Below are 22,034 nucleotides of genomic sequence, written 5' to 3'. Positions count from 1 at the left end.
AGAGTACATATCCTTACCAATCTATCAGCTATGCACTTCAAAGGTGCCATAGTGAGTGAGGAAAATGGGTCGGCACAAACAAAATAAATATACAAATCAACAATAAATTGAAAGACAGACCAGAGCAGCCCAGAGTTAGTAGAACAGAAGCAGACTATACAATACAGAAAAGGGCTCTAGGATAAGACCTGCTGTGTATAAAACAGCTGCCCCTAAAAAGAACTAGGATACAAGCCTAGACCAAAAGCAAAACAATAAAAGATAATCAGGGGCGCTAGTTATAACACTTTACATCAGATTTATTTAAATACATAAAATATGCAACATTTATAAAAATGACCTTCAACACCATTACATTTTGTGATAGTAATGTTTAGACAGAGACCTTATTCTAATTTACTGCGGCTTGCATACGCTTGCCAGTTCCGGAGTTATAAACTAACAAAGTTATGTGGTTATCCGGGACTGAATGTAATTAAACGACTAATTGGAGACCCGCAGGTGCATTTGAATACTTTGGACACATCTTGGGATTCATTTAGCTTCTGAGGAAACGGCTATAGCGGTGAAGTGACCCCGGGGTTTTTCAACAGCGTACACTTGGTCCGATAAGTGCCCCACTACATACGGTGGATGAAAGAGACGGGTATATACAGGAAGGCTTGTGAAGCCGCACAAATGAACAGACGACCTCTCTCCTAAACGTATGGTGAGCATACATATGCAAAACGGGAATTTGCGATTTATACACATTACCAGTGTGACTCTATATGAAGCTACCATCGCTATATGGGCATGAATATTGAGACTTTTTGAATATATTCCAACAAGGGATCATTTCTGTTAGTGTTTTCGTTAAACCACAGGCTGGATACGTTTGAATGAATATGTCTCACTCTTGAATTTCCATTCTGCCAAGAGAAATGCACAGAGTTTTGCTAATATAATCTACACTTTTGTGAACTGCTCCAAATTTGCACGTTTGGTCACAAGGTTTGCTTTATTTGAAATGGAATGTAAATACCATATGAAGATGATTCTTTAAGAGCATTGTGTACCAGAGGATCATAGATTCTATTGTCAATCTTACTCCTTGTATGATACACTACATTATCTGTGGTGTTGAAGGTCATTTTTATAAATGTTGCAAATTTTATGTATTTAAATAAATCTGATGTAAAGTGTTATAACTATGTGTTGTAACTACAATTAATGTGTATTGTGTACTAATTACAAATGTGTGTGTTTGTGCGAATGTATATAAAAAGTGTAAAAATTGTTATTGCCACGTGTTGTGGCTGGATACGCCCTTCCACGCCGTAGCGTGCTCTACGCATATTTGCTAACAAAAACAACCAAGTTTGCTAGATATTAATTGAAATGACTTTATCCAATTTGCTGACTTCGACAGGGTGCTTGGACACTCATACGTTCATTGGGTTGCGTTACATTCGGCAGCAAAGGACCCATTTCCATTTCTGGGTTCGGTAGTGGTTTATTGGATAGGTCAGGAAGAAAGGTAGTACTGTGGTAGTCTGGTTCACTCGCTCTCTAAGTGGCTTGCAGTTTGAGCACCCGCTCATTGGATTTTAGAACCCCCTTCTATAGCATCGATAGGGTAGATTGGTGGTGGTCCTCAGGTCCTAGGGCTCCGGGCTTGGCCAGAAAATGCAGTGCAGTCAATGGTCAGTGGTTAGGGCACAAATTAGCGTAGCGGTCACCTTTAACCCGCCTCTCTTCGATGGATTCAGCTAGTCTCGGTCCAAGTACCACCCGTGCGTGTCAGTTTGTGGTTGCATTACGCTAGCCCAGAAAGGTTGCAGGTTTTGTAGTGCCCGGGGCGAATGCCCCATATAAGGTAGATATGTGCGCCCGGGGTGTGTTGGTTGTCCCTCATCTGCGGGTGTCCCATGGTTAATGCTGGGGCATCCTGGTTTGCCTGGCGGATGTTGATATGACTGCTCTTTTTTCTCCACCATACGTTCAATAATAAACTCTGTTAATTTTTGCCACACTAAGGTGTTGTGCCATTTATTCAGGAATGGTTAATATAAGGTAAAGAGGTTAAAGGAAGTAAAGATATCAGCCGTTAAACATTTTAACGTAAAATGGAAATGCTGAACACACCCTGGCCCAAAATATTACTGAAAAGAAAAACTGCCACATCTGAGGAAGGGTTAACCACTTGGGAGTTATACATTCTACCCATTTATCATAGGAAAGGAGTTTGGGAATATTTAAGGGCTCAAATTCAGTTCAGTCTTGGCTGGTGTTTTGGGAAGGTGGAAGTCTCACACCTCTCCACTGTAGGAGCCAATATATCCTATGCAAGTTTCTGCATTGCTTTGGTTGGGTGTTCACCTGTATTGTTGTGCTATGCTGTAAATCCTCACACTAAAGCTCCTGTGTGATCCAGGATCAAGACTTTGGTCGGTCGACTTGTTTTTAACCCACTGCACTGTTATATTTGGAGGGTCATCTGTTACACGATACACCATACAACATACCCACCAGCAATGAAAGCAGGACAGTTCTGATATCTAGGGTCAGGCTTCACAACTTCTGGATGAACTTTCACAATTTAGGTGGCTTTGTTTGAGTGAATCAGAATACAGTCGAATGGATTGTGCCACTCCTGAACTGTCTCAGTTTTGAAATGTTGGGAAGCATGTTAGCAAACACCCATGAATGGGCAGCAGTAGGTTATATTTTATTAGTGTTCTCTAGTTTCTCACTACTGAAGACATCCAGCGTCTGTTTAATAGTTCTTATTTTTCACCTCCCTCTTTTTTTCCCCACTGGTGTGGGCTGGTGGATACGAATATTATCAGAGCAGAGTCACTTATATAGACTGTCATTTGATAAGATGAAACATTAAACCAAATCAGCCTGCACTGCTAATTAGGTCCATCTTTGCAGAGTGGGTCCCTTTAGTGCAGAGGAAGTTCATTTTTAAACAACTTTTTAGAAAGTGGAAGTAGCCTTTAAAGGCCTACATTATAATATGGGATGGCTGAGACAGCGCTGTTGTCTTCTCTCAGTCATTCAGGCTAAACAAGACTTTATTTCATAGTCATTTAATTCAAAGACACACAGTACAGATCTAAGGATTTATGCATGTCAAGTTAAATTAGCACTCTGAGGACAGATACAGATTTAAATACTTCCCTCTAATTTTCCCTGTAAGTAAAAATTGAAGTTATTCAAACAATTCTTTACTGTCTCTTCATATGTTAATTTTCATTAGTCTTTTTTTAATTAAGATATTATTTTATCACTGTAATGTGTATGAGTGGTGGCAACACATGGCTTTATATAGAATGTGTATTATTACATTTGTTTATGTATGGCCCAACAAAAGGAGTACATGTAGATTGTAAATCCTGAACACAGTCATAGCACACAAAGAAACATGGTCTTGTCTTGGGGCTAGATATATAAGGCTGCAGGCAAATACTGTGTTAGACTTATGACCCTGTCTTGAGTGATGTCACCAGTAGCTGCAGCATATCGAATGTAAAGACACTGACGAACAAATTAGAAAATAAATTGACAGAAACAAAAGTATAGTGAAAGTCAAAGAGACAGATAAGGAAACAACACTACTTTATTAATATAAAGGCTACTTTATTGTGAGCATAGAAATTAGATGTTTTGCATTATACTCTTTCAAAAAGTTTTATCAAAGCTTTATAAAAGGTTTACAAATTCATGCAAGAACTGCTGCACCAATGTACATGGTCAAAAGTATGTGGATACCCCTTCTATTTAGTATGTTTGGCCATTTCAGCCACACCCATTACAAACAGGTGCAAAAAAATTAAGCATACAGCCATGCAATCTCCATAGTCAGAGTAGAATGTGAACAGGTCACATTGTCCAATGAATGCCCTTCAAGAGATGCCCAAGTCAAATGTAAGTGCTGTAATTGTAAAACAAACGTCTAGGAACAACAACAGCTCAGTTGCAAAGTGGTAGGCCATCACTGAATGGGACTGCAGAGTATTGAAGTGTTTAGCTCATAAAATGCATCCATCTTCGGTTGCCACATTCACTACTGAATTCCAAACTGTCTCTGGAAGCAAAGTCAGCACAAGAATAGTTTATTGCGAGCCTCAAGGATTGGGTTTCCATGGCCGAGCAGCTGCACATAAGCCTCAGATTACCATGAGCGATACCAACTTTTGACTAAAGTGGTGTAAAGCACATCGCCATTGGACTCTATAGCAGTGGAAATGCAATCTCTGGAGTGACGAATCACAATTCACCCTCTGGCAGTCTGACGGACCAATCCATGTTTGGCAGATGCCCTGAGAACACTTCCTACCCGAGTGCGTACGGTCAACTGAAGTTTGTTGATGGAGGATAATGGTCAAAATATGTTTTTCATGGTTTGGCCTGGGCCCCTTAACTCCAGACAGTGAAGGGTAATCCTAATGCTACATAATACAATAACACTCTGGAGAATTGTGTGCTTCCAACTTCGTAGCAACAGATTAGGGAAGGCCATTTCTTGTTTAGCATGTCCCTGAGCTCAAAGTGAGGTCCATCAAAAAGTGGTGAGCCAACAACATCAGTGCTTGACCTCACTAATGCTCTTAAGGCTAAATGAATGCAAATTCTTGCAGTCATGTTCCACAATCTAGTGGAAAGCCTTCCTAGAAGAGTGGAGGCCATTATAGCAGCAAAAGCAACAACTCCATATTTAATGCCCATGGTTTTGGAATGAAATATTCAAAAAATAACACATGAATGTGTTATTTGGGTGTTCACATACTTTTGGCCATGTAGTTTAGTAGCATAATATAAAAGTGCTTGATTGAAAAGAAAATTAAATTACAACTTGCTCCTATTAGGAAGAAATATATATTTATTTTTAATAACCCTGAATATAAGCCTGATTAGAGTGCCTACAAACAGTATAGTCTAATCTTAACTTTGAAAAAAACATTCAGCTCTGATCAAAAATCATGTTCAGGCAGAGGTTTATGGAGTCGGTTACAATTCTTACTCCAGCTCCAGGCAAGATACATCAAATACAAATTAGAATCACATTTTAACTTTCTATCTGAAATACAATCTAGCTTCATTTCAAATAAAGTGTGGATAGCATGATTGCCCGCAGGGCAGAGAGAGCTATGTGTTGGAGGCAATTCCAACTCTAAACATTCTGTATTTTAGGTTATGTAAAATAAAAAGCAGATCATAATTAAAAATACCCCATAATATGGAATTAAATATCAAAGACAACTGTCTTAAAGGCAAAAGAAGCACGTGTTTGCGTGGGTTTCCTCCCAAACTCCAAAAACATACTGGTAGGTTACTTGGCTGCTATCAAATTGACCCTAGTCTGCCCTAGCCTGTGTGTCAGGGAATTTAGACTGTAAGCTCCAATGGGGCAGGGACTGATGTGAGAGAGTTCTCTGTACAGCGCTGCGGAATTAGTGGCGCTATATAAATAGCTGGTGATGATGATGCACTCAAACATCCTTATTAACACAATGCTCATATTCTTGCTAACAGGATAACACATGTAAAAATGAATAGAGTCACAGTGTACTTTATGTTTACTGTCATGACTTGTGCAACTATCTCACACTTGTCTCAACTAGGAAAAAAAAAGAATATACTTTTGATCTAGTGTCATTTTAATAAAAAAAAATAATGACCTAAATAAGGCTAAAGGGTATATTTACTGAACTGCAGCTTTGAAAAAGGTGGAGACATTTATGTAGTGTATTCTACAAAATTACAGCTAGAATCTGAATAGTTGCTATAGGCAATATCTCCACTTTTTCAAACCCGCAGTTTAGTAAATATACCCCTAAATCTAGTAAGTCAAATAACAATCAGTCTTGAAAAATTGGGCATAGGCAAATGCAAAGAATTGAAAAATGTTTGTGCACAATAATTGAAAGAAATACATTTTTTGCCATGCATGAAGCATTTAAAGACTACTAAACCTTGGGATATAGTCTGCACAAAACAATATCATTTTTGTTTGCCATGCAACATTCATCTGTATTGAAAAAAAAAAAAATGCACTTAACATGTGAACCCACATTCTCCGGCATAGAACAGAATGCATTTGTCTTTTAAATATTTGAGTAATAAGTATATTTTAAAATACTTCAAATATAAGGTGAACATTGGTAAAAACGGTATGTATTTCTATAAATCTTTCATATTGACAGTATGATCTAAAAGCTATGCACATCACTTTCAATTGAATTTTACATTTTTTATGAGACTTTTCTGTTTTCCCTAATACTTGCCACCAATAGCTTGATTAGCACAGATTAGATCTAATTTTACTAGAAAACTGAAGAAATGCAAAATTAAAATTACATCATGTAAATATACTTTCAACAATTAAAAAGAAAAATATATAACCGCTCATATGCTATCCATGACTTTAAACTCACTAAGTGCTTGCACAGGGTTAACAAATTTCTTTTGAGATGCACGTTTTATTTTGGTTTGGGTCTCATTCTGTTTTTCTCTCTTGACAAGAGGCTTTTTCTCTGGGGCTTTCATCTTCCAGGAAACTGCAGGGAGATTTAAGGATGCCATTCCTTGTGATTTGTGGTACTTGGTAGAGGCCACATAGGATGCCTTAACTGTTTGCACCACAGCATTCATTAAGTTCTTGGCAGCTTGAATCAGGGACATGGCACTGTCAACCTACAATATTTGAGATAACAAGCTTTAAGTACATAATCTTATCAAAGTAAACCTATCTGCAGTAGGTTTAATAAAAATTTAAGTTTCTATAAAGCTTTACATTCCACAGTGTTCTAAATTCTAAATGACAAATATTCCCAAGCAAACAGGCAATGCTTTTAAGTTCATATAGACAGCAGGAAGACTGGATAGAGAAAGTCAATTTCTATTTCTTGCATTTAACAAAACATAAAAAAACATGTTCAGGGGGAGATTCAATTAATAGCCACCAGAGCATTGTGCTATGAGGTTATAAGGCGATGCCCGGTCTGAAATCTTTGCTTATTTTTATATAATAAGCAAATATTTCAGTACCATATTAACCAGAAGTGCATGTACGCATCATGTTAGGATCCAGCGACACTTACCTGTTAGCTGAATCTGTGATTTGGAATTATTTAACTTTATTACAAAAATAGACGTATACTTGTGGTCTCAAAAATCACTACCATTGATTCTTTTGAAATTGGCAAATTATGCCCAACAAAGCACACTTAGCCAGCAACAGTAGTAAATATATGACCTGTAACCTCAGACCAGAGAGCTGACAAAGAACAGAAGAAGAACCCAACTCAAAGGCAATTTCCCTGAGCTTACATGGCTCACCTATGTGCATCTCCCTTCTACATGGGAATATCAGTGGTATCCAATAAATAAGTGAGCTTCAGTGTTAAATGGAAAACTTTATAAACAGAATTTTTTTGTGCAATGATCTATCTTTCAAGAACTGCAGCTTCTAATGGCTCCTTTTCAATGAAGCCACCTGAAGCACTTAAGTATCCCATGTTATATGTTGGAAGGGTTAAGCAAAAAAAAAAAACAAAAATACAAAACAAACTTTCCAATAAAATAATTTAAAATTTCCATTGTGGTAACAAATATATTGTATAACATATTTACAGATATCAACACTAATATGACAAGACTGCACTAGACTTAGGACTTTTAGATCTACTATTCCAATTGCATTTAATAACATCCACTTTAATTTTGTTAATGGAGCACCTATGAACATTAGCAGTCATGAGTTTTGGAAGGAAAGATACAATAGTCCAATTTTGTTCCAATTATAGAGATAATGCGCAAATATTCCCTGAAATTATTAACTCTAACATCTAAATAAAGATTTCATAAATCTTTACCAATTTTCATTCCATCAGAACTTCACACTCCAATAAATGATTATGGAGGATAAAACCTGATATACCATGATAAACCATCACATCCTGTGGTTAGCTGCAGTTTCAGCACTATCATGGAGTGACATTGCTGTCACTCACACAATGGTGGAGCTGCTAATTCACTGGAATACACACATTCAGTCTATGCTACTAAAGGTGTGAGCAGCTATGTAGCACAAAAGATAATCCCCACATCCATCCCAACCAGTTCTTATTTATGGATGGTAATTTGAGTATACAACTTTGGAGCTACATATTGGAGCCTAGTTTGTGAATGTACCAAGATTTGGTTGAACATACAACATATTGAGGATTTAGTATTTACTACTGCTTAACAAGAGTTTGAACATCAGTACTCTCCTTCATTAGTTTGGGATTAATAAACCCACTGATTATTTTTACAATAAGACCTTATCCTATTAACAATACAACCCACCCCATGGGTTGTATTGTGCTCCTTATGAAACCCACTTGCACTCATTGTGACACCAATGATACCCCCATCACTCCTCACTCCCTAATTTGTAGCCCTCATCCTGTCTCATCACTTTCTGCTCCCAGTATATACTGAGCCCATGACAACACATTTCGGTCTGCTCCTCATCAGATCCCATCTCACTACCCCCATATATTTATAGCAGAACATGTTAATGTCTCCCATACCCTGAGTGAACAGACTTCACGCTCCTCACCAGTCTGGCCAGACCTGCAAAGCATGTTCTGGAAGAGCTTTACAGCAGGATCTGCGCACCAGCTGTTCATCTACTGAACAGGCTGGTAACCATTCTCCCACATGCATGCTGCCTCCACCTCCTTTTCACCTCTATGAATGCACATTCTTCCAAGCAGCAGCTGTAGAGGTTGTATGTTATGTATGAAAGTGGCAGCTGATAGCTTATGGCCACACTATGTATACATATGTCAGCTAATCATGATCAATGTATAAATCATATCCTGTGTTCAGGACGGGAACAAGACACTATGAAAGGAGGAAATGAGGTGTTCATTTGGCACTGTTGTCTCAGTGCTCCCTGTCTGACAATTGTTAATACTGTGTAATGTTGAACTACAGACATGAATGAGCCAGTTAAAAAGATCTTGTTAAATTTAAAATGGATTCTCTAAGCCAACAGAGCTAATAAAACTAGACAGAGCCCCCACAGGCCAAAACGCACCCCAGCCCTCTTGTAGTTGGCAAATATGTCTAATTCCCATCAAGCTCCAGAAGAAAATATATAAAATGAGGAAAAGTCAGCTATACTTTTACCCTCAAGTGAAGCCAACTGCTATTTGACATGCACAAGGTTATGAAATCCCCTCCCCAAGGGCACGTCCCTGAAACAATAGCATTCTAGCAAACAAACAGCTAGTCTTAAAAAGATTTTCAACTTTACACTATTACAGATTCGGCATTTCTTTTAAATAATTTTTTCCCCCCTGTAGCAGCCAGAGACTGTTCTCCGTTGGCGTGCCAGATTTAGGGATAATAACACTAACACTTTTTAAAATGTAGCCCCTCAAACTCTATAAACCACTACCACCATCCTTTCACAAAATTAACTCAGTGGAATGAGATTTATCTAGAGTCAGCCTTAATATAAGGATACGGCCGTGCCCTTAAAATATGTAAGAAAATAAACCTGTTTTATTTATTTTAAGGATGGTCCATATACTTGCACAGCAAGATGCTGTCTTTTGCAAACAGAACAAAGATTAATTCTGTGTAGAAATGGATGGATGGTAGGGGCATTTCTTACAGAATGCAGAATAAGCAGAATAAATTTGATACTTGTGCTCTAAAGTGTAAAAACTAGATATTGCTTTGTTTGTGGATTAAGATATTATAATGAGATACAAAATATGGGGATAATTCAAATTTGTGGGTGCTAATGAATTCAATGGAGTCCGCATTTGGAGGGCATGGATTGCAGTACACTGTACAGTCTCCACGTTCATGAGCTAGGGCAGTGGTTCCCAAACTTTTGCAGTTCACGGCACCCTTAGAGTCTCCAAATTTTTTCAAGGCACCCCTCCAAAATAATTACTGAACAGTCCTGTTTTAGAGGTAGTTGGGTCAAAAAGTTGTAATAAGTATTTAGGTCACGACAGAAATACTTATTTGGTTGTATGCAAAAATGCCCCTCTGCATCCAGGCACCCTGCCCCCTCTGCAACCAGGCACACTGCTCCCTCTGCATCCAGGCACACTGCCCCCTCTGCAACCAGGCACACTGCCCTCTCTCACGCTGGCCCCCTCCTCTGCCATCTCTCAAGCTGTTCCCCTCCTCTGCCCTCTCTCCCCCTCCTCTGCCATATGTCCCCCTCCTCTGTCCTCCTGGTCTGCCCTCTGTCCCCCTCCTCCTCTGCTCTCTGTCCCCCTCTGCCCTCTGTCCTCCTGGTCTGCCCTCTGTCCTCCTCCTCTGCCCTCTGTCCCCTTCCTCCTTTGCCCTGTCCCCCTCCTCCTCTGCCATCTGTCCTTCTCCTCCTCTGCCCTCGGTCTGCTCTCTGTCCCCCTCCTCCTCTGCCCTCCTCCTTTGCCATCTGTCCTCCTCCTCCTCTGCCCTCGGTCTGCTCTCTGTCCCCCTCCTCCTCTGCCATCTGTCCTCCTGGTCTGCCCTCTGTCCCCCTCCTCCTATGCCCTCTGTCCTCCTCCTTTGCCATCTGTCCTCCTCCTCCTATGCCCTCGGTCTGCTCTCTGTCCCCCTCCTCCTCTGCCATCTGTCCTCCTCCTCCTATGCCCGCTGTCCCCCTCCTTCTATGCCCTCTGTCCTCCTCCTCCTTTGCCATCTGTCCTCCTCTTCTGCCCTCGGTCTGCTCTCTGTCCCCCTCCTCCTCTGCCATCTGTCCTCCTGGTCTGCCCTCTGTCCTCCTCTGCCCTCGGTCTGCTCTCTGTCCCCCTCCTTTGCCATCTGTCCTCCTCCTCCTATGCCCTCTGGCCCCCTCCTCCTATGCCCTCTGTCCTCCACCTTTGCCATCTGTCCTCCTCCTCCTCTGCCCTCGGTCTGCCCTCTGTCCCCCTCCTCCTCTGCCATCTGTCCTCCTGGTCTGCCCTCTGTCCCCCTCCTCCTATGCCCTCTGTCCTCCTCCTTTGCCATCTGTCCTCCTCCTCCTCTGCCCTCGGTCTGCCCTCTGTCCCCCTCCTCCTCTGCCATCTGTCCTCCTGGTCTGCCCTCTGTCCCCCTCCACCTATGCCCTCTGTCCTCCTCCTTTGCCATCTGTCCTCCTCTGCCCTCGGTCCCCCTCCTCCTCTGCCATCTGTCCCCCTCCTCCTATGCCCTCTGTCCTCCTCCTTTGCCATCTGTCCTTCTCCTCCTCTGCCCTCGGTCTGCCCTCTGTCCCCCTCCCTCTGCCACGCGCCAGGCTAAAAAAAAAGAAAGAAAACAGAAACTTACCAATCCGCGTGGCGCCGGGACCCAGCAGCCTCCTCTTCCGCAGCTGTCACTGAATGACGTCAGTGACAGCTGCGGGAGAGAGGAGGCTGATGGGTCCCGGTGCCGCATGGATTGATAAGTTTCTGTTTCCTTTCTTTTTTTTTTGGCTGGCCCACGGCACCCCAGTGACAGCGCCGCGGCACCCCTGGGAGCCGCGGCGCACACTTTGGGAACCGCCGAGCTAGGGAATAACCAACTGCACAACACAGTCAAGCTTTATCCGAGTTTAAAGCCACTTGTATGTGGGTCAGTTATGATTTCAGTTGGGATCCATTTGCCCATTACAATATAAAAATTGATGTTCCTTATGGTATTTGATTTAATATAATGATATCTCATAGATACCGCAAAGACTTTATATCACAAAAGTGTCAGATTTTTATGCCACCTTAGAAAAAAAGTGGAAAACAGATTTCTTTCGCTCCATATATGTGCATTTCAATGAGGAAATGCATATGTGCTGCTTTGTTGTACTGTTACATGCCCTGCCATTTTTATCAGTCCTCTACGGTTTCCTAGTGCAAGAATGTAAATGTATGTATGACGTATATGTTATAAGTTAAAAATCAAATGACAGGGGTGTGGCCTGGCAGTCATACTAACTGGCTGTGACTTGTAGGAGCTCCGGGATGTCCAAACTCTCTTTTATCTTCTGAAGGGCTCTCCCTGCCATTGTAGGGCTTCGCCTCTACCGCCCAGATACCACAGTGTCACCAGAACCCAGGAGCAGCTTTCCGGAGATTTACACCCACCCCAGGCGGACCTACAGACCGGAGGCCAATTTGGCGCCTAAAGCTGCTACACACAGTGAGCGGCTCCCGGATCCCTGATATCTCCCGCATCCATGTGGGCGCACCCCGACCCCGGCACCCCAGGCCATCTACCTCTGTAAATCAGGAGAGGACATTCCGCCCAAGACAAGTAAGGCTATTGCTGACTATCCTGCCACCCAGGATAATATTCTACACCACTGTACTTCTCCAGATTTATGCGAGTCCTCCCACCGCCGTGGGCTTGTTCTTTAGATTTTACTCTACTACTCTGCCTGGGTTTGCCACACCCCCATCCATACCTGCTTGATTCGCCAATCCCAGTCTTCCTCTACCATGCCAAAGGGTGGGAAAAACCCTCACTCCAAAAACCTTCCTCAGTATTTCAGAAAGTAGACGACCCCAGCCTCTCGCTCGCAAGGACAGACTCATCAGACACTTCTGCTGATTCCAATTCGAATGGCACATCCCCCATCACCAGACGGGACTTACCATCTCTAATCAAAGAAATGAAAGAACCCAAGTCTTCTGTCCATTCAGAGGTTCAAATTACTCTGCACTCACTGTATGTGGAGGTGACCTCTATTGGCAATCGCACTGATCAAGTTGAACAGAGACTAGAGGCGGTGGCATCCTCCCAGACAGGACTGGAGTAGGACATTCTGCGTATTTGCAATGCAATGGCATCTGTTCAGGAGCACCAAGAAGATATGGATAACCGGGCCCGACAGAACAATCTTCGCATGAAGGGCATCCCTGAAACAGTCAAATCTGTGCATCTGGATCAATACCTTAAGAAGCTATTGTCTCAGCTGGCCCGTGAGGTCCCAGAAAAAATACCTACTATTGAACAGAGCTCATAGAGCCCTAAAACTGAGTTTGCCCACCCAAAAGCAGTTTAGGGACGCCATCCTACGGTTCAACTTCTACACAGCCAAGGAGATGATTCTACTTGGGGCCAGGAAAATATATACATTAACATACGAAGGTCACAACTTACAGATCTTTCAGGACTTGTCACTGACTACCCTGGCTAGACGCCGAGAGATTGCACAAGCAACACCAACCCTACGAGATCACAATGTGCAATATCAATGGGGCTTTCCCTTTCGCCTCTTCGTTTGGTATCAGGAACGCTAGATCTCTGCATGCATGCTCCCAAAAGCCCAGGCTCTTCTTCATCGGCTGGGCCTAGCTCCTGGATCTCCTTCAGGTTCCTCCCAGCCATCTGATCCAGGTGCATGGGATGTCACCACTCGACCTCAAAGATCACCACAAAGTGAATGGTTAACAGTACCGAAACCCTCCACCCCTCGCAAGTCTTCCTCTTCATAACTTAATTCTCTGAGCTCCTTCCTGCCTTCGGGAGTCCTTCTTTTATGATGGTGCACCCATGACAGGGCCTCTCTCAGTGGACTATGCTCACCTACTGACTGACCCCACAGGACACTGCCCAAGAACCTCGAGAGGATTCCTGCCTCCAGTTCTTTCCATGTTGCCAATACTGTTTCTTTCTCAATGTTTTCATACTGTAGGTTGGTTGCCTTTTACTGCTCCTTTCTTACCGCCTCTTCAGCGCCACACTGTGCTGCTGATATTGACTGTCCTAGCAGAGTGATTCCCTTCCCTCTATCATCTGCAGGCCTATTTTATTTATTTTCTTCATAACTACATCTGTACGTGCCCTTATATGTGATATTTATCTGCTATGTCTACCTCTTTTGTTTTCATAATGCACCGCTAGGACTATGCCATTAATGTGTTTCGCTATGCCCCTAAAGAGGTCCCCCCATTATGCTCCATTGCTCTAGCCCCTGACCTTTTTCTCCCCCCGAGCCCACTGGGGAGATGGTACTCACCCCTCCCCCTGCTTGCATTTATCTCACCTATCCGGTGGTTGGTATCTGCCACATCCCCTTTAGAGCTTATTGCTCTCAGCTGGTCCCTGGATACTCAGTGTATCATTCCCCTCACCCTACCAGCACCACACCCAACCTCTCTCCCCTGTGGTTCGACACTTCCTGTACTCATGCCATGTCTCCCTTACTTGGTTGTCTCTTTTTTCCACTCCCTTAACTAGTCAGTGCCATATTTTGCTGCCCCTGTTTCACTCTCCTGACCCAACCACCCCGCCTTTGACTTTCTCATGACTCTCTGCTTTATATCCTTTAATGTCAAGGGACTCAACGTCACCCAAAAAAGCAGCAAACTGTCTGCTTCCCTACAGGCCCTTAGAGGTGATCTAGTCTTTCCTGTGAAACTCACTTTATTAAACATCTTCATCCGGAGGCGATTCCCTTTCACCTATCACGCATGCGACTCTACCCAGAAAAGACGCAGGGTGACAATCCTTTTCTTTCGCAACCTCATTTTCAACCTCCTAAATACATATAGCAATAAGGAGGGTAGATTTCTTATTCATGTGGGTTAATTGAACAATCTTCCTTGCAGGCTAGTGAATATTTACATTCCAAATCAGGACCAGCATAAATTTTTCAAGCGTCTAGGCACAATACTATCTCAGGTCCGTAAGGGTAAGCCGATAGTGGGAGGAGACTTCAATGCGGTCCTTACCCCCTCCCTGGATAGGTCTGCCTCCCTGACCAACCTCCCCATCAGGAGAGATGGGAGGAACTCTAGACCCTTACAAGATTTCCTGAAGCTGCACAACCTGTACGGTACATGGCGAGTATCTGACCCTCTGGCCCAAGATTACTCCTTTTACTCTCCCATCCACAATACATATTCCTGAATCAACATGATCCTGCTCATCCATGACCTAAACCTTAAATTCATTAACTCCAATATTCACTAAATAACGTGGTCAGATCATGCCGCGGACCTCATCCGACTTTTCCTCCTTAAATTTACGTCCCTCCTCCTTCTCCTGGAGACTTAATGGATCTCTTCTCCATGATCGTAACACTATAACCCACCTTAGATCCCTCGTCTGAATATTTTAAAACAAATGACTCTCCCGATATTCCATCCACGACTCTCTGGAATGCCCATAAGTCCGTCATCAGAGGTCATCTAATGGCCCTGGCTGCGAGCGCTTAGAGGGAGAGACTTGCTAAAACTGTATGTCTCAATACTTCCCTTCAGCAGCTAGAAGGTTTGAAGGCTAGAAGGGGCGAACTCAACCTTCTGCTCTCTCACCAAGTGGCCAACAAGCTTAAATGGCTGAACCAGCGTTTTTATGAGAAGGGCGACAAGGCAGACAAGCTCTTGGCCATTGGGCTGCGGACCAGAATCTCAGTCCGCAATCTCCTGGCTATCAGGAACTCCTCGGGTGTCCTTGTGTAAGAGCCAAAATTAAAAACTCATATTTGAAATTGTATAATCTCCCTCAACATCCGGATGCGCTCCCCCACCAGAGACAGGCAGAGTGCATTAAGAGCTTTCTGATGGACGCCCGTCTTCCTAAGCTGACCCCCCCCAAGGTTGCTGCCAACCTTAGAGGAGGCGAAGCAGGTTATTAAGGCTCAAAAAGCCAGCTAACATCTCCACCTCACCTTCCCCCCCTTAGTCCTCCTCCCTGAATGATCCAGGGCCTACTGTTTTCCCCGAGTCCCATAATACAGCTCTGTCTGCTCCCCTACCAGTAGGGTTCCCCACTTCTTCTGGCTTTCTATATCTGACGACCACACCCACCCCTCCTTCCCCGCCCCTCTCCCCCTTAATTTCCATAGATTGACTTGCTTCCTCTTTTCATTGTTACCTTGTTCTACTGTAAATTGCGCTATTACTATGGAAAGTGACACTAGTCGATACTCAATTGATGTTCAATCATTTATTCGTGTTTATTGTCACCCGTGTTTATGCAATAACATTTTTTAATTTAAAAAAAAAAATCAAAAAAATCAAATGACAGACGAAATAAAAAGTAAATAATTTCTTTAAATGTTTGCAATTGTGAATGGTTATCTACATCAATACAGTTCTACTGGGCCTTACGTTAAAAACCTGAAATGCAACAGTTCATATGATTTGTTACATAAAAGGAAAAATGTTTCAACTTACTCCAGAGACAACCAATTCCCCTCCAAGATTCTGAACTTCAGCCTTAACTTTGCTGCAAATATTTAGCTGATGGCAGTAAAGAGCAATGCGTTGGAGATATGCCAAAAGATCCTGTTTGCATGTAGAATCAGGACACTAAGAAATAAAATGAACATCATAATGAACACATTGGAATAAATAAACAAAGTGAGTTTTACATATATCCCTTAAGCATGCATGCTAACATTTCAATACATTTTAAAGAAACAATTGTTTTGGTTTTACATTATCTCAAACCTATGGGTTACATTAGATCCATCTCTCTGGCACTATGCCACAAGTTTAAACTAGGTAAACTACTGCAATGTTAATATTATACATATATTTAAAAGCTAACTACCTGAAAACTCTATATATGTTGACAATACGAATATAAACTAACACTCACTGCCTCTGTGTCATCATCAACTCGGAACTGTCCTGTTCCCACATCCAAATGGTTTCCAAATGTTGTTACATACATATAAGAAGCATTTCCAGAATACACACATCTCACTGCAGAAACCTTTATTAAATGCATTGACTATTGCAAATCCCTTTGACTGCCCCCCCACCACCAGATTTCAAAATCTGCAATCTATTTTAAATACAATTGTTGGACTAATTTTCCTTGCACAATATTCTTCTATTGTTGCTCCGCTCTGTCAGTCCCTGCATTACTTGCCTGTAATTTATCGAATCCAATATAAACACTAACATACAAAGCCATTAACAAAACTACACCAACATACAACTCTTTTCTTGTCTCAATACCTCCCAACTTAGCCCCTCTGATTGGTGCCTCACACTCATGATCTGCTCCTATTTCTGATAACAGGACTTTTTTGGGCTGCACACACTCTGTGGGTTTCCCTCTCTCCTGTAACAAGACATAGAGGTAGATCTATAAGACCTTCTAAAAAAGGAAAAGTGGAGGTGTTGCCTATAGAAATCAATCAGATTCTAGAACATTTTCTAGAAAAATGATAGCTAGAATGTGATTGGTTGCTAGGGGCAAGACTTGCTTTTTAGGCTTGATACATTTACTCCTTAGGAAACACTTGAAGGTTTGCTGGACTGAAACCTCACCTATCAGGCATGCAAAACCAACATTGCTGTGTGTCTGGATCACATAGCCCCACTAAGCACCTTTTCCCATTGCTATCTGGCTGTACCAGTTTGCAATATTTGGCACTTAATCTTGTGTACTGAACGCCTATTTCACTATAGATTGTACGACCACAAACAGGGCCCTCTACCGCTTTGTCAGTCTTTTATTACGGTGTTTGTTTCCAATCGTCTTATTATTATAGAAAATTAAAACAATAGGGCTAATAACAAAATGGTGTACTAACATGGTCAGCAATGGTACGTCCCAATTTATCCATTCGTGATCCTGCTTCCGCAATTTTCTTAGCTGCACTTATTACATCTGATGTGTTTTTAAGTGGTCCTTTTCCTCTGTAAGGAGATAGAGTTAAATTCCAGATCACTTGTGCATATAATGTGACAGGGGTATTATAACACACTGAGCTCAGACAATATTTAATGCAGTTAATTTAAGAGTTAAATTGTTTGAGATTTAACAAATAAGTACAGATGCACCAACAATCCATCTTGATAAAGAGACGGTACCATTATATTTTTTATTGATATGTCTAATGTAAAATTAAGAGAAAGAAAATACATACAACCATTCGAATTATAGAGGCTTGTATGGGCTTGGGTGACATTGTAACTGAAGGACATATCAGATGTAAACACTGAATATTTGCACATCCAGGCTGATTTGGTCACATCAGATTTTTAATGAGGGTACCACCCCACTATTGAAATTAGTTAATGCTAAATTCATCAATGATAAAATAAGAAAACATTTTATTTTGCAAATCAATAGCATCATATACCTCATATTTAGCAGATCCCTAAAGCCCACAAACATTGTGACATGCCCTATTGTATAAGTCTTTTATAATCAGCTTTTTCCTGAAAACCTATTATCTCATTTACAAGAATCCAGAGTTGTGGACCTTATGTCTGGAATACATTTGTTGGTTACTGGGGCACGTGTCCCCCAGTACTTTCCGGCTCGCTGCTCTCTCCTTCTCACTGACTTTCGGGCATGACATCATCACGTCCTGTCACTGATGAAATGGGGAGAGGAACAGTATGATAGATGGTTCCTATTTAACAAAAATAAAAACTTAAATAAGGTGCTGGGTGCTGATTTAAGATGCTGATGACACATTAATATCTACTGTAGTCCGTGATCATAATACCACCCTGTAGCGGAAATACAAATAAACCTGTAATATGCACCCATCACCTATATATATTGAAGGCAGCCATTTTATGGGCTGATCTATTATTGCAGCCTATCCTTTCATGGCATGAATTGTCTTCCAGAGTCGGAACTAGCAAGTTGTGGGCCTGGTGCAGGGAGGCGATTAAGAGGGAAGCGGGGCCCCCGACCATCTGCATCTCCAATGCAATGGGCCCCATTTCCATGGGCCCCTGGGCACTGCACCTGCCACACCAATGGATGTTCCACCATTGGTGCCATCATATTGTTATGATTTTTTTTCCTGCGCCAGCCTCTCTGCTCTTCCCTTGCCTGCACCAGTCTCTCTGCTCTTCCCTTGCCTGCACCAGCCTCTCTGCTCTTCCCTTGCTATAATAATATAACTATTATATTGGTAATTGGTAGCAATATATTTGTATTATGGTGCGCCCACTGTCATTTTTTCCGGATCCGCCCCTAACCATGTGATATAGACAGATATATTTATTTATTTATAATACCATTTATAGTCTACTCAAATAAAGTATACTTTAGAAATGTGAAAATGAAGCGTTTCTGTGAAAAACTTTGTGGAAAAAATCATTGGTTCACAACAAAGATATTCAGACTTCTTATACCACGTGAAACACAAGCCCAGGACTTGCCTAGTAAAATCAGTCATCTCCATCATTATCATGCACATCTGCTTTGCCAGAACGATTATATCATTTCCACTATCATCCCATTTTGATATTTCAGCATCCAGTTTGCTTTTTTCTTCTTGGAAGCTAGCAACCTGTTCAGCAATCTTAGCCTTTTGTTCTTGTGGAAGTTGAGCCATTATTGCCTAAAATATAAAAATGTATATTATATTCAGCGCACTTTCAATGGAATATATAAGGAACAGGCAGTATTGCATAACAGCAAAGCTCTGAACCTACGTATAGGTAATAGTGGTGACCAGTGGCAAATTATAGTTAATTAAAACATAAAAGGCACAAAGGAGACCGAGAAGAAGATTGTGGATCCTCAGTCTCTGCCCACAAAAAACGTAATAAGAATCACTGTGACTGAATATCACAGAAATCCTTCCACAATAGTTCTGCTGTTAATCACTTTCCCAGAAGATAACATGTGGTTATATCTATATACCCAACGATCCTGAAACTGATCGGGCTAAAAGTGCCAAATTGGACACTAGTCATGTCACTCTCCACTTGGGCAGAATGGTGGGATCAATCCACATATGGCTTTCGAGAGACTTGCTGTAATGTACCTTAACATGTTTAATTGCACATTAAAAGCTTGTGCGTAAAGGCATATTGGTAATAGAGGCTGTATACCACATAGAGATCAATGCTCTTTACAAGGAGATATTTGGTCATCTTAGCAAGGCAGGAACTGGAACAAGGACAGTGGAAAGTAGAGCATTCTTTTCTTTCCACTGTTCTTCCCTCAAGGAATGCACCCAGGATATATGTTCAAGTGATTGGGCAAATAAATGGACTAAAATGTGCTGGCCAAACCCAATGTTGCTTAATGCTAACAATAATATGTTCGTCTTTGGACTGTAACCTACAACATGTAGAGCAATTGTATGTTTACATGATGTGCATTATATAAATGGATATTTGTGAAAAAAATATATTCACAGATTTGCACAGCCTTTTCGCTGCACAATTTTTTCCCAACCAAATAACTGATGTGAACTTTGCATTCTAGGTATTAACTATTGGATAAGTTTGTCCAACACAGAGACGAAGTATGGCATGCAGAGGAAATAAAAGACCCACCAGCAGTATCTCAAATACCACTCCTGAAGAGCGTTTTCCTAACTAAATTATAAAAATTAATGTATTAAATTATTTGATCTAAAATGAAATAAAACCCACTCTTGCACTTTGTCCAGCAATAAGCTGGTCATCTTCAGTCTGGACGCTGGTTCGACTCCTCACGTCAAAGTCTTCAGTCTCGAAATCTGAATCATCCAACTCTTCAGGAGTCTGGGACAAAATGTTGGTAATAAAATAAAAATTAAAAACAAAATATAGAAGTTATGTTATTTTTTACATTTGTAAAACTGAAACAATTACATGTAAACAGCCACACAAATATAAATATATATATATATATATATATATATATATATATATATATATATATATTTATTTGTGTTTCTGTATATATGCAATGGTTAATACACTCCTTGTTGCACATTATTAATTATATCAGAGTTGACCTGTGTAAATGAACTTTACCTATGCCCTCGGGCCTCCATAATACAACAGAACTCCTCAGTGATTTCTAGTATCCTTATCATACAGTAGAGCAGGATTTCAGTACATGTAACCCAACACATCAGACAGAAGAAATCTTCCACCAATTACATCCTACTCAAAATACTAGTTTATTACAGAATCAATTAAATATATTGAAAACAAAAAAATAAGGGGATTTAAAGAATAAAAATATAATAACACCTGGGATAAATTTATAGGGGAAAAAAAAAAACAAGATTTTTGTACTTACTGTAAAATCTCTTTCTCTTAACACAGTTGGGGGACACAGGTCACCTTGGGGTATAAGGGCGCTGAGGGAGTAACGGCACTAAAAGCCTGCTCCCCTCCCCTCTATGCCCCCTCAAGCAGGAAGTTTCAGTTTATTTAACTAACAAAGACACAAGAGAGGGCGAAACACAAACAACAGAACACTCAACAGAACGGTCAATACAAAAAAAGGGTGGGAGCGCAGCGTCTCCCAACTGTGTTAACAGAAAGATTTTACGGCAAGTACAAAAATCTTGTTTTCTCTTGCACATACAGTTGGGGGGACACTGCTAATCTTGGGGACTTTCCAAAGCTGCCCCTAGTGGTCGGTACACTCACACTGAGCTGCAAGTAACACTTTATATGCAAAACCTGCTTCTTTGGATGCAAAGACATGGAGGAGGTAAATTCTGGTAAACATATGAATGGAAGGCCAGGAAGCCGCTATACACAACCACTCAACCAAGGACCAATGCCGTGCCACCCAGGAAGCGCTAAGTAACCTGGTAAAATGAGCTGTGAGTCCATCAGGAACCGGAGAACCCTCTGACAGATAAGCCTGACGAATAATTGCAGTAATCCATCTAGCTATTGTTTGTTTAGTGGCTGGCCAGCCACAATTACGAGCATCATACAACACTATTAGAGCACCAGTCTTTCTAATGGAAGTTGTACAGTCAACATAGATCCGCAAAGCTCTAACCACATCCAGAGGTATAACCGAACTCTGACTACTGGATGGAGAGTCCTAAGACAATGCAGGAATAACAAAGTTCTAATCTAGAGACCACTTTTGACTGTAAAGATTGCCTGGTACGCAAAACAGCCCTGTCGTTATTGAAAATTAAAAAAGGAGAACAGCAAAACAGAGACACCAACTCAGACACAGGCCTGGATGAGAAAATAGCCAATAAGAATGAAACCTTTCATGTAAGAAGCTTCAAGATACTGACTCCAGTGGTTCGAACGGTGACTTCTGTAAACCTGTTAAAACCAACAAGGTCCCATGGAGCCAGCAGAGGAACAAAAGGAAGCCCTGAAGAAACGTCTGAACATCTGGCA

At 41.5% G+C, this 22,034-nt stretch overlaps 1 protein-coding gene across 1 annotated transcript in view; it reads right to left on the bottom strand.

Moving 5' to 3' along the window:
- Positions 1 to 3,589: 3,589 nt before the first annotated feature.
- Positions 3,590 to 22,034, bottom strand: part of CTNNA1 (catenin alpha 1) — a 93,242-nt gene continuing 74,797 nt past the window's right edge. Inside the window, exons 14-18 of the mRNA XM_075209780.1 lie at positions 20,319 to 20,429; positions 19,092 to 19,273; positions 17,501 to 17,606; positions 16,128 to 16,262; positions 3,590 to 6,684 (exon numbers count right to left, since the gene is read on the bottom strand). Coding sequence (XP_075065881.1) covers positions 6,397 to 6,684; positions 16,128 to 16,262; positions 17,501 to 17,606; positions 19,092 to 19,273; positions 20,319 to 20,429 — 822 coding nt within the window. The 3' untranslated portion in view covers positions 3,590 to 6,396. The remainder of the gene's footprint in view (positions 6,685 to 16,127; positions 16,263 to 17,500; positions 17,607 to 19,091; positions 19,274 to 20,318; positions 20,430 to 22,034) is intronic.

The sequence above is a fragment of the Mixophyes fleayi genome, chromosome 4, assembly GCF_038048845.1.
Source record: "Mixophyes fleayi isolate aMixFle1 chromosome 4, aMixFle1.hap1, whole genome shotgun sequence".
Taxonomy (NCBI): Eukaryota; Metazoa; Chordata; class Amphibia; order Anura; family Limnodynastidae; genus Mixophyes; species Mixophyes fleayi.
This window is presented reverse-complemented; position numbering and strand designations above follow the sequence as displayed.